This window comes from Magallana gigas, chromosome 4 (genome assembly GCF_963853765.1).
Source record: "Magallana gigas chromosome 4, xbMagGiga1.1, whole genome shotgun sequence".
In the NCBI taxonomy this organism is placed as follows: Eukaryota; Metazoa; Mollusca; class Bivalvia; order Ostreida; family Ostreidae; genus Magallana; species Magallana gigas.
In genome coordinates, this window is record NC_088856.1 from 56006185 (window position 1) to 56018608 (window position 12424).

The following is a 12424-nucleotide window of genomic DNA, read 5'->3' on the forward strand; positions in this document are numbered from 1 at the left end:
GAAGAGTTCAAACAAATCAAACTGTTTATCCGTTAAACTGTTTTAATTTGATAGTTTTAGCTACTTCGATGAATAATAATGTAAAATAGGAAAGTAACACGATATAAAAAATTGAAATTTCATTAAGCACTTCCGTTTGTCCGTTTCCTGTCCCGAGACAAAAAACCTTATATCGACGAGATCTCAAAAACGGTAACGACTTCAACAACCAAACTTTGTAGGATTATAGACCTGTGTATGGACACGTGTTAACACTATTTTATTTCATCCGGCGTAACTTCCGGTCTTCACAGGAAGTACACCGAATTTTGATATTTTTAAAAATATTTTGGTTATTTAGCATTGAAGTAACATTTTAGCTATAGAAATACAAAAAGTCATCTACACATGGTAAAAGAAAGTTCTACTTCCGGTGAGACATCTCATATATCTCAGATAGCCTTCTTTTTTAAAAACAAAGAATAAATAAGATCTCAGAAACTATGATAGATCAAGACACAAAACTTATATATATTATTCATTTTCTGTTTACAAGATAACTGGATTTCTTGTGCAGATTAATACATGAGGAACGGAAGACCTTTTTGTTGCTATAGCAACAAGAGTCTAGTTATTATTATTATTCTTATTTTTTTCCCCGATTTTCTCAGAGATGACTGGATATTTTTTCTTGAAATTTTCAGGAATAATAGGGAATGATAAAATCTAGGGATGTTTTTTTCATATTTTCAAAATTCATTTCCGGTCGTCCGTTTCCTGTTCCGCAACGAAAAAGCTTGTCACCTCGAGATCTCAAAAATGGTAAAGACTTGAACAACCAATCTTTGTACGATGATAGACCTGTGTATGTAGATGTGTTTAAACACTTTTGTTTTGTTCGTCGGAACTTCCGGTCGTCACCGGAAGCCCTTCAAAAATAGTTATTTTACACATTTAATTCATTTTCCATAAATTAAATATATAAGTATAAATCTATACATAAGTTATCTATGCGATGTTTCATCAACAAAAAAATTCTACTTCCGGTGAGATATCTCAATCATCTCAGGAAGCTTTTTAAAACACATTTTGTACCTGCGAGATCTCAGAAACTATAAGTGATCAAGACACGAAACTTTTGGGAATGATAGACATTTGATTGAAGATGTGTTTAACCGGTTTCATTTTGTCTTCCGTCACTTCTGGTCCACACCGGAAGAGTTCAAACAAATCGACCTGTTTATCCGTTTAACTGTTTTTCTTTGATATGTTTAGTTAGATAAATGAAAAGTAATGTACAAAAGCCAACTTTACAAGAAATGTTTAATACAATTTACATTGAACACTTCCGTTTGGCCGTTTCCTCTCCAGAGACCAAAAACCTGATTTCGACATGATCTCAAAAACGGTAACAACTTGAACAACCAAACTTTGTGGGATGATAGACCAATGTATTTACATCTGTTAACACTATTTTGTTTTATCCGGCGTAACTTCAGGTCGTCACAGGAAGTACACCCAATTTTGATTTTTTAAAAATATTTTGGTGTTTTAGCATTGAAGTAACATTTTAGCTATAGAAATAAAAAATGGTCATCTACACATGGTAAAAAAAAGTTCTACTTCCGGTGAGACCTCTCAAATATCTCAGGTAGCCTTTTTTTTTTTTAAACAAAGTACCCACAAGATCTCAGAAACTGTGATAGATCAAAACACAAAACTTATATAGATAATGGACATTGATTGAACATGCGTTTCACGGGTTTCATTTGGTCAACCAAACGTCACTTCCGGTTATTACTAGAAACGTTAAAGCAATAGAACTTTTGTTTTTAATTTTAACTTTTTTTAAAACATTTTACTCAATGTGATGAACAGTAACGTACCATAGGTAAATGTACTAAAATAAATACTTTTCATTTTTTAAATCACTTCGGTTTGTTTGTTTCCGGTCCCGAGACAAAAACCTTTTTTCAACGAGATATCATAACTAACAAAAACTTGAACATCCAAACTTTGAGGAAAGACAAAATGTACATATTAAATCCATTTTCTGTTTACAAGATAACTGGATTTTTTGTGCAGATTAATACATGAGGAACGGAAGACCTTTTTGTTGCTATAGCAACAAGAGTCTAGTTATTATTAAGGTCTTCCGTTTCCAACGGAAGACCTTATAGTGATTGTAAGGTTTTTTATTATTATTATTTTTTTTTTCCTTTTTTTGTCCACAAGATTTCTCGGAGATGGCTGGATAGATATTTCTGAAATTTTCTGGAATGAAAGACAATGATAATATCTCTAGGCGTTTTTTTCATTTTTTCAAAATTCATTTCCGGTCGTGCGTTTCCTGTCCCGCGTTGAAAAAGCTTGTCACCTCGAGATCTCAAAAACGGTAAAGTTTTGAACACCCAAACTTTGTGGGATGATAGACCTATAGCTGTAGATGTGTTTAAACTATTTTTTTTTGTTCGTCGTAACTTCCGGTCGTCACCGGAAGCACTTCAAAAATTATTATTTCTACGCATTAAATTTCTTTTCCATAGAATAAACATAAAACTATAATTCTATACACAAGTTACCTATGCGATGTTATATCAACAAAAAAATTCTACTTCCGGTGAGATATCTCAATTATCTCAGGTAGCTTTTTAAAAACACAATTTGTACCCGCGAGATCTCGGAAACTATAAGCGATCAAGACACGAAACTTTCATGGATGATAGACATTTGATTGAAGATGTGTTTAACCGGTTTCATTTTGTCTTCCGTCACTTCCGGTCCATACCGGAAGAGTTAAAAAAATCGAGCTGTTTATCAGTTTAACTGTTTTCCTTTGATATTTTTTAGTTAGATAAATGAAAAATAATGTACAATTGGCAAGTATACAAGAAATATTGAATACAATTCAGATTGAACACTTCCGTTTGCCCGTTTCCTGTCCAGAAACCATAAACCTTATTTCGACGAGATCTCAAAAACAGTAACGACTTGAACAACCAAACTTTGTGGGATGATAGACCTATGTATGTACATGTGTTAACACTATTTTGTTTTATCCGGCGTAACTTCCGGTCGTCACAGGAAGTACACCCAACTTTGATTTTTTAAAAATATTTTGGTTATTTAGCATTGAAGTAACATTTAGCTATAGAAATACAAAAAGTCATCTACACATTGTAAAAAAAAGTTCTACTTCCGGTGAGACATCTCATATATCTCAGATAGCCTTCTTTTTTAAAAACAAAGTATAAATAAGATCTCAGAAACTGTGATAGATCAAGACACAAAGCTTATATATATTATATCCATTTTCTGTTTACAAGATAACTGGATTTTTTGTGCAGATTAATACATGAGGAACGGAAGACCTTTTTGTTGCTATAGCAACAAGAGTCTAGTTATTCTTATTTTTTTCCACGTTTTTCTCGGAGATGACTGGATAGATTTTCTTGAAATTTTCAGGAATAATAGGAAATGATAAAGTCTAGGAAGGATTTTTTTATTTTTCCAAAATTTATTTCTGGTCGTCCGTTTCCTGTCCAGCGACGAAAAAGCTTGTCACCTCGAGATCTCAAAAACGGTAAAGACTTGAACAACCAAACTTTGTGGGATGATAGACCTGTGTATGTAGATGTGTTTAAACTATTTTGTTTTGTTCGTCGTAACTTCCGGTCGTCACCGGAAGCACTTCAAAAATAGTAATTTTACGCATTTAATTCATTTTTCATAAATTAGATATATAAGTATAAATCTATACATAGGTTATCTATGCAATGTTAAATCAACAAAAAAATTCTACTTCCGGTGAGATATCTCAATCATCTCAGGTAGCTCTTTTAATACAGATTTTGTACCCGCGAGATCTCAGAAACTATAAGTGATCAAGACACCAAACTTTAACAGATGATAGGCATTTGATTGAAGATGTGTTTATTTGGTTTCATTTTGCCTTCCGTCACTTCCGGTCCACACCGGAAGAGTTCAAACAAATCGAGCCGTTTATTAGTTTAACTGTTTCCCTTTTGCATTTTTAGCTAGATAAATGAAAAATAATGTACAAAAAGCAAGTATACAAGAAATATTTCATACAATTTACATTGAGCACTTCCGCATGTCCGTTTCCTGTCCCGGGACCAAAAACCTTATTTCGACGAGATCTAAAAAATGGTGACGACTTGAACAACCAAACGTTGTGGGATAATAGACCTCTGTATGAACATGTGTTAACACTATTTTGTTTTGTTCGGCGTAACTTCCGGTCTTCACCGGAAGTACCTCAAAATTTTTGTTTTTTTCATATTTTATTCATTTTACATAAAATGAAAATATCAGTATACAATCTTACATATGTCATCTATATAATGTTAAGTTAGCAAATAAATTTTACTTCCGGTGAGATATCTCAAATATCTCTATGTAGCTTTCTTTTTTACAAATTTGATGTCCGCGAGATTTTTGTCATTGTAAGTGATTGAGACACGAATGTTTCATGATTGATCGAAATTTGATTGGGGATGTGTTTAACGGATTAAATTTTGTCAACTGTCACTTCCGGTTCTTACTGGAAGGGTTCAGACAAATCCTGTTTTTAACAAGTTTAACTGAGTTTCTTGGGTGTTTCATCTAGCCTGATAAACAGTGATGTTCGTTAAGCTAATGTACGAGAAAAACCATCTTTTGTTTTCATTTATCACTTCCTTTCGTCCGTTTCCGGTCCCGAGACAAAAAATATTGTTTCAAAGAGATCAGGGATGTGAACAACCAAACTTTAAGTAAGATTGACTTATGATTGTACAAATGGTTAACATTTTTGTTTAGCTCGGCGTTACTTCCGGTCGTCACAAAAATTACTTCAAAAATTGATTTTCTTTTTCATTCCGTTGTTTTTATTAGAAGTTACGTCTGGATATATCATTCACAATAATTATCATATCCACTTTTTTTCTATATGAGAGAAGCAATGTCTTACAGTTGAATTGATACATGTATATCAAAACGGAAGACCTTTTTGTTGCTTTTGCAACAAGAGTCTAGTTTAAATAATTTATTGCTTTTTGAAAACGTTTACAATTCGTAGATTATTTTGAATATTTACAATATTTTACAGAAATAATAAAAACATAACAAGTTGTCAAATTTCGCTACATTTAATAATTTTTAACATATTTATTTAAATTCAGGCAGATTTGTTTTATATAGATTGTTGGGAGAAATAAGTCTTAATGAAAAAAAACCTTGTAAAATGCAGGCTTTCATTTGTCAAAATTAGTTCACACTTAATCTAGTTTGTTTTCCCTTTTTAAAATCTGTCGTCGCTTGGAGAGGAGTTGAAACAAGACTTCACGGTCTGAGCTTTGATCTTTCCCAGTCATGTCAGACTGATCTGCGTCCTGTACTTTCTTCTCTTTACTATCAACTTCGGCAGGCGTCTTTCCATTTTCGGGACTGATGTTTCTTTTGTCATCAGAAAAATCTGATAGAAGATTTTTCAGTTTGTCTTTCAGCAAGCTGAATTTTCCTTGCTCATCTTTTTTATCCTCTTCAGCCTTGTTGTCAGGACGTTTTGTTTTTTCGGTTGAATCTTTTCCCGCCCCTTTATCCTTTCCGCCTCCGATAAGATTCTTGATCTTGCTTTTAACCTTGTCTTTAAGCCCTGTTATCTTCTTTGAACCAAAGAGCCTCTTTAACTCATTCACGGCTTCATCAAGTTTGACATCAGTTTTACTTGTATGACCATCGTTACTTTCTGTTTTACCATCCCCGATCTCGACCCCTTCGTCCTTTGAACTGTGATGGACATACGGGTCTTTGGTTACAGTTGCCTCATTTGGGTCGTTTCCGTTTGTTTTACCGGCGTCTCCTAGAACCAATTCATTGTTGGATACAGTTCCAAAGTGACCTGAAAAAACCCGTTATTTTGTTATGACCAATGTGGGTTTTTTTTTTAAGTTAAACCCTTTTCCTTTCCATGAAGGCACATAAGGAAAATACACTGTTTTCGTGGTGCTAAGCGGATAAGAGTCATTAGCTCCCCCCTGGGTGGGACAACAGTACAGCACAGGTTACGTCCCTACTACCTAATCTCAGCTTCGTGTACTGAGACAATGTGGATAAAATGCCTTTTCTAATTGCACAACACGAAAATCAAATGATCACAGCGGGGTTTGAACCAGCGACCTTTTGGTTGCTGGCGTAACGCCTATGACCACTGAGCCATGTGCTCCGCGTTTTTCATTTTATGAAGTTTTTTATTGATACAAAAACAAGTGCTACCCGTGTTTCATAAACGACGTGATTCTAGAACTTACTCTCAATGCGTCTGGAGAATTGGAAGACGAATCCGCCGAGGTGGAGGAACTCTACTGACATCTGTTGGATTTTCTGAAACCTGTGGACAAACTCGTCAATCGTGAGCTCCTCGTCTGGGAAATAGAGAAACAACATACCAGACTATATAGGATGGAGACAAAGCGGATATTCTTCTGATTAACATTAACCCTATAAAAGAAGCAATCTCCACAGAATCGTCTGCCTTAAATCCATATAAGCTACATGTACATATATTCCTCTGACTCATATCAACACCAATAATCAATTTTCTTAAAATAAAGTAGTCTCAAATAGGCTACAGCTCTGTTTTACACTGCTGTGAATTCCGTGGTATTCTTGATAGCTCTTGAAATAACATCCTCGACGAAAATAAATTGTGATAGAGTTAGTTTTCTTACTGAAACTGGAAAGCTAAGCATCCGAAAAAAACAAAATATTCCCACAGATTTTAATGAACCAAAAAACCTTCAATCCACGAAATCTGGCCCCAACAAATTTGATTCCACAGTAATCTCGGATAGGCTATACCTCTGTTTTACATTAACTCACATGCCCTTTATTCACCTGTGAGGTCGTCCAGGTAGGTCTCTGACTCCATGAGGTTGAGGCCGATGGCGGTACATGTAAACACCTGCCTCAGGACCTCATTCATTAGACTTCGTCTGTCGGTGAACTCATTGAAGTCTGTCTCCTCGGCTCCTGGGGAATACAAACAAGGGTGTAAAAAATTCTTTAACTATGTTAATAAAGCAATCAGGGTTCATCAAATATATTAAATCATAAGCTACTTCTTGGGTTGGGTAAACTGTCTCAAACGTTTTGATGACAATGCAATAAGTCAACAAATTTGACGTAGGGTATAAATAGAAAGCGCGTCTGCGTATCATTGGTTAGTCTGCTGGTATAAGTAGAGGAGTACAGATCGCAAGAAGGAGAGTAATACAGAAGTAATAACGTAATACAGCAGTAATGCAGCTGTAATAACAGGTCCGGTTTATGTTTGCGGGACCACAAAATACTGCGGATGAACCATTTGATACATTAGGCCATAGAACAACGCCCGCCCGTCCACAGACTAGGAATAAAGCGTTTTGACTTAGTTTAGATACAAGTCTCAAATCTTGTTCAAAGATAACTCGAGGAAAATGATATTGAAAATAAGTTAAAAATAATCATCGTGTTTGATTTAATGGTATTAATACGGATTACGAGTTGTTATCCTCCAAATATTGGGAACGTTTTAAGAATCATTAGCAGTTGTTGAACCCACATTACAACTTAAGATGGAACTGTTACAGTTCATTATATAAAAGGTACAGTTATACAGAATTGTTGGACACAAATCGTTGCTTTGGTAGAAAGGGGTACGTGGTGAAACAGACTAACCAAGTGTTTGAAAATAAGACTTTCAATTAAATGAGTGTAAATTCACAACATGACAATAGTCTTGGTATGGTTGGAATAGTCTCGGTAGTGTTAAGTCATAGTAATGAATAGTCTCGATATGGTCGGAATAATTTCGGTATTAAATAGTCTCGTTATTAAATAGTCTAGGTATTAAATAGTCTCGTTATTAAAAAGTCTCGGTATTATTAATAAATAGTCTCGGTATTAAATAGTCTCGTTATTAAATAGTCTAGGTATTAAATAGTCTCGTTATTAAATAGTCTCGGTATTATTATTAAATAGTCTCGGTATTAAATAGTCTCGTTATTAAATAGTCTCGGAATTAAATAGTCTCGGTATTAAATAGTCTCGGTATGAAATAGTCTCGTTATTAAATAGTCTAGGAATTGAATAGTCTCGTTATTGAATAGTCTCGGTATTAAAAAATCTCGGTATTAAATAGTCTCGTTATTAAATAGTCTCGGTATTAAATAGTTTCATTATTATTAAATAGTCTAGGTATTGAATAGTATCGGTATTGAATAGTCTCGTTATTGAATAGTCTAGGTATTGTATAGTCTCAGTATTAAATAGTCTCGGTATTAAATAGTCTTGCTATTAAATAGTTTCGGTATTAAATAGTCTCGGTATTGAATAGTCTCGGTATTGAATAGTTTAGGGATTGTATAGTCTCGGTATTAAATAGGCTCGGTATAAAATAGTCTCGTTATTAAAAAGTCTCGGTATTAAATAGTCTCGGTATTGAATAGTCTCGGTATTGAATAGTCTCGTTATTGAATAGTCTAGGTATTGTATAGTCTCGGTATTAAATAGTCTCGGTATTAAATAGTCCAGGTATTAAATAGTCTCTGTATGGTTGGAATAGTCCAGTTTGGAATAGTCTTAGTATGAATTGAATGGTCGTAATAATTAGATAGCCCCAATATGTTTTACATTGTTCCGATATATGTGGAAATCGCCATACATATTCAAACAGACTCGATGTAGATGGAATAGTCTCCAAATACGATATAGGAGGAATTCAATAGTTTCATTGTCTCAATATGAATGAAAAGGTATTACTTTGAATCAGCGAGAAGTTTAGGCAATAAATCATGTATGTGAGAGTTCACGCCTACAATGTAACTTTGAATCCATATTTAACTTCAAGAGCGTATGTTTAACAATTATGAATATTACTACTTACTAGCCACGCACGTGTGAAGGAAATGCATGTCTTCTTTTTTCAAAGCTGCATATAGAACAAAAAAGATTTTTATTTTGAAATATATTGACAGGGATAAAACCTTATCAAAAGATTTGTTGAGTATAAACAATCTGGTAACCACTACAAGTGTTTAGAATAAGTAAAGTGTGCTTAACAAGCTTCCAAGACCCAAAACTAAGAATTCAATATCGACTTTTATCAAAGGTTTTTATGTTTTGGTTTATTCTTCAACAAAACTATTTGACTGTATGATTGTATGATTTTTTGACGATTAAGTGATCAATGTCTTTTTAAATTTTCGAAACAGTACACTTACTGTAAAACACGTTTACTAAAAATGCCAGTAACAAATCATTTTGATCTTTCAAATTTAAGTAATTCGTTATTAACTTTAAAAAACGTTTGCTTTTAAGATTGGATTGTTTTGCTATAAATTTAAAGGTATGAATTATAATGTTTGCTATTGCCTTAATCTTTATGTATATAGAATTTTTACTCAAGTCCTTTCTCAGAGTTTTTTCTTTGGAGCTATTATAAAATGAACTCACGTGGCAGGGAGTTTAATAGATCGGACAACTCGGCGGAATCTTCCATCAAAAACCCGGATTCTTTCATAATTTCCGGATCGGGTGTCATGTCCTCTCGGATTGGTTCTAAATATACAAGCATGTACAAATGGTGTCAATGTTACAATCTCCCATGCAGAGTTGTCGTTCGTTCCTCTCTCAGACACGTGAATGTATGAGCCGATGGTAGAGAGTGTCAATATCATAGAAATCAATTCCTTCATTTACACATGCATGTCTTTAAAACATTTCTCTCTTACCTTTAATTTTACTCATCCTTTCCGCCATTTCCACAGCATCGTTTATCTTTTCATTCATTTCTTTAGCAATGGCTCTGATTGTTTCTTTTGGCAGGTGTTTAAATGCTGCAATAGATGATGATGCAAAGTGATTACTTTTACTCTCTCTCTCTCTCTCTCTCTCTCTCTCTCTCTCTCTCTCTCTCTCTCTCTCTCTCTCTCTCTCTCTCTCTCTGTGTGTACCTTCCTCAATCTGGTCCGGCGATAAAGACATGGGGCCCATGACACCCCTTGCATCCTTATTTCTTTTTACCTTTTTAGGAAACGAAAGTATCAATTAAAAAACATTTAGATAAAGCTTTTGGGATTTCATTTTATTTGATAAAAAATAACAAAAAAAGAGAGTTATTTGAGCAAAAGCAAAAAGGACAAAAGCACGGAGAGAGAGAGAGAGAGAGAGAGAGAGAGAGAGAGAGAGAGAGAGAGAGAGAGAGAGAGAGACTTACGGGTGATGCTGTCACAGCCGTCAGACAAAGAATAATCACGCACCACTCTTTGGCCGCCATGTTGTTAATGTCGATGAATTCACGTCGATTAAATCATAGAGACGGGGTCAGAAAAATTGGGATTAAAACTATTAATCTTTAATCTCTCTGTCAAAGGATTCAATGCCGAGTTAACAAGGTGTGGGTGTTTTAAGCGGACCATTATGAATGAATAATCCGGGATTAGAGATTCCGCTCGCTTGTTATTATTTTTTTAGTAAATACCAAAGGTAAAATATTTGTGTTAATAAAGTTAACTTTAAAAATCGTGATGTGGATATTTAACCCTGGTCAATCTATGAGGTAACATAGATTAATTTTTGTGAATTTGAGATCTTGTTGTCAATGCAACAAAATCCCGCTAGACATGTTGATATTGCATGGTTAACAACGTCGTTCTTCAGTTCCAATTAAAAAAGAACAGTGCTTAACTGCATTTTATCGCGCAATTAATATACAAGTCAAAACCAAGGTGCAGGTACCCTAAGATATAAAAATCATAACATTAGTACTTCATACATTCCCCCATTTGCGCTTATAACAACATCCCATAAAGATTCCCCGATTGAATAAAAACCATTTGTTTATGTGGTCTAGTTCTGCAAAATTCGGATGCTGAGGAACTCTTCACTATTGGTGTTATACTGTACGGCTCATAAAAGCCATTGATTTGGTCTTAGTATGAATTGAATGGTCGTAATAATTAGATAGCCCCAATATGTTTTTCATTGTTCCGATATATGTGGAAATCGCCATACATTATTCAAACAGACTCGATGTAGATGGAATAGTCTCCAAATACGATATAGGGGGAATCCAATAGTTTCATTGTCTCAATATGAATGAAAAGGTATTACTTTGAATCAGCGAGATGTTTAGGCAATAAATCATGTATGTGAGAGTTCACGCCTACAATGTAACTTTGAATCAATATTTAACTTCAAGAGCGTATGTTTAACAATTATGAATATTACTACTTACTAGCCACGCACGTGTGAAGGAAATGCATGTCTTCTTTTTTCAAAGCTGCATATAGAACAAAAAAGATTTTTATTTTGAAATATATTGACAGGGATAAAACCTTATCAAAAGATTTGTTGAGTATAAACAATCTGGTAACCACTACAAGTGTTTAGAATAAGTAAAGTGTGCTTAACAAGCTTCCAAGACCCAAAACTAAGAATTCAATATCGACTTTTATCAAAGGTTTTTATGTTTTGGTTTATTCTTCAACAAAACTATTTGACTGTATGATTGTATGATTTTTTGACGATTAAGTGATCAATGTCTTTTTAAATTTTCGAAACAGTACACTTACTGTAAAACACGTTTACTAAAAATGCCAGTAACAAATCATTTTGATCTTTCAAATTTAAGTAATTCGTTATTAACTTTAAAAAACGTTTGCTTTTAAGATTGGATTGTTTTGCTATAAATTTAAAGGTATGAATTATAATGTTTGCTATTGCCTTAATCTTTATGTATATAGAATTTTTACTCAAGTCCTTTCTCAGAGTTTTTTCTTTGGAGCTATTATAAAATGAACTCACGTGGCAGGGAGTTTAATAGATTCTTTATTATTCTAAAATGTGCCGTGCAGTTTCGCGTGCTGTACTGTGCCTATCGGAAAGGTGATTTACCCTAATGTAGCGGTAGGTGATTTACCCTAATGTAGCGGTAACATTGACGTGTCGTTACATTACGTTTTGACCTTCATGGTGAGTCTTCAACACTACCGGTTGCACTGTTCTTCCGGTAAAGCCTTAGAATGATTTAGTGGTCTCTATAAAAAATCTAACGATATGGGACGAAAAATTTTGAATTAGGGAAAGCTCTTTTATTGTTTAGGACTCCATTTTTAAAGGTTAAAAAAATAATAATAAAATAAAAAAAAAAAAGCAAAATGCACAGCATTGTTCTAAATTTTTTTAGTGCTTTGTACAATCAGTTAAAGAGGGAATCTATCGAATCGAGTTCTTTTGAAAAACACGTCCGAGAAACATATCGAACACCTACTCAACAAATACGGTCATGGTCGAGTAATTACTTACTCGTTTACAATTTTTTTTGGACATGAACAGTTTAGCATTTTAAACAGCAGTCGATAGTGGCACTTGAAAACTGATGTAAAAGTTTTGTAAATATTAA

The 12424-nt window shown here is 34.0% G+C and overlaps 1 protein-coding gene across 1 annotated transcript; it reads right to left on the reverse strand.

Moving 5' to 3' along the window:
- Positions 1-5140: 5140 nt before the first annotated feature.
- LOC105326465 (uncharacterized) lies at positions 5141-10390 on the reverse strand. The gene is made up of 8 exons (XM_011426518.4): positions 10238-10390; positions 9975-10044; positions 9753-9857; positions 9475-9579; positions 8906-8950; positions 6877-7011; positions 6291-6404; positions 5141-5881 (listed from the first exon to the last, which is right to left on the reverse strand). The coding sequence occupies exons 1-8, from the start codon at positions 10295-10297 to the stop codon at positions 5259-5261; spliced, it is 1257 nt and encodes a 418-aa protein (XP_011424820.2). The 5' UTR covers positions 10298-10390; the 3' UTR covers positions 5141-5258.
- Positions 10391-12424: the final 2034 nt, after the last annotated feature.

Bases quoted from the DNA above. Each gene is read 5' to 3' on its own strand.
- LOC105326465 (XM_011426518.4), bottom strand. From the start codon at position 10,297: ATGGCGGCCAAAGAGTGGTGCGTGATTATTCTTTGTCTGACGGCTGTG. The intron at 9,858-9,974 runs GTACACACAGAG...CATCTATTGCAG, and splicing joins GCCGGACCAGATTGAGGAAG to CATTTAAACACCTGCCAAAA. The intron at 9,580-9,752 runs GTAAGAGAGAAA...TTGTATATTTAG, and splicing joins AAGGATGAGTAAAATTAAAG to AACCAATCCGAGAGGACATG.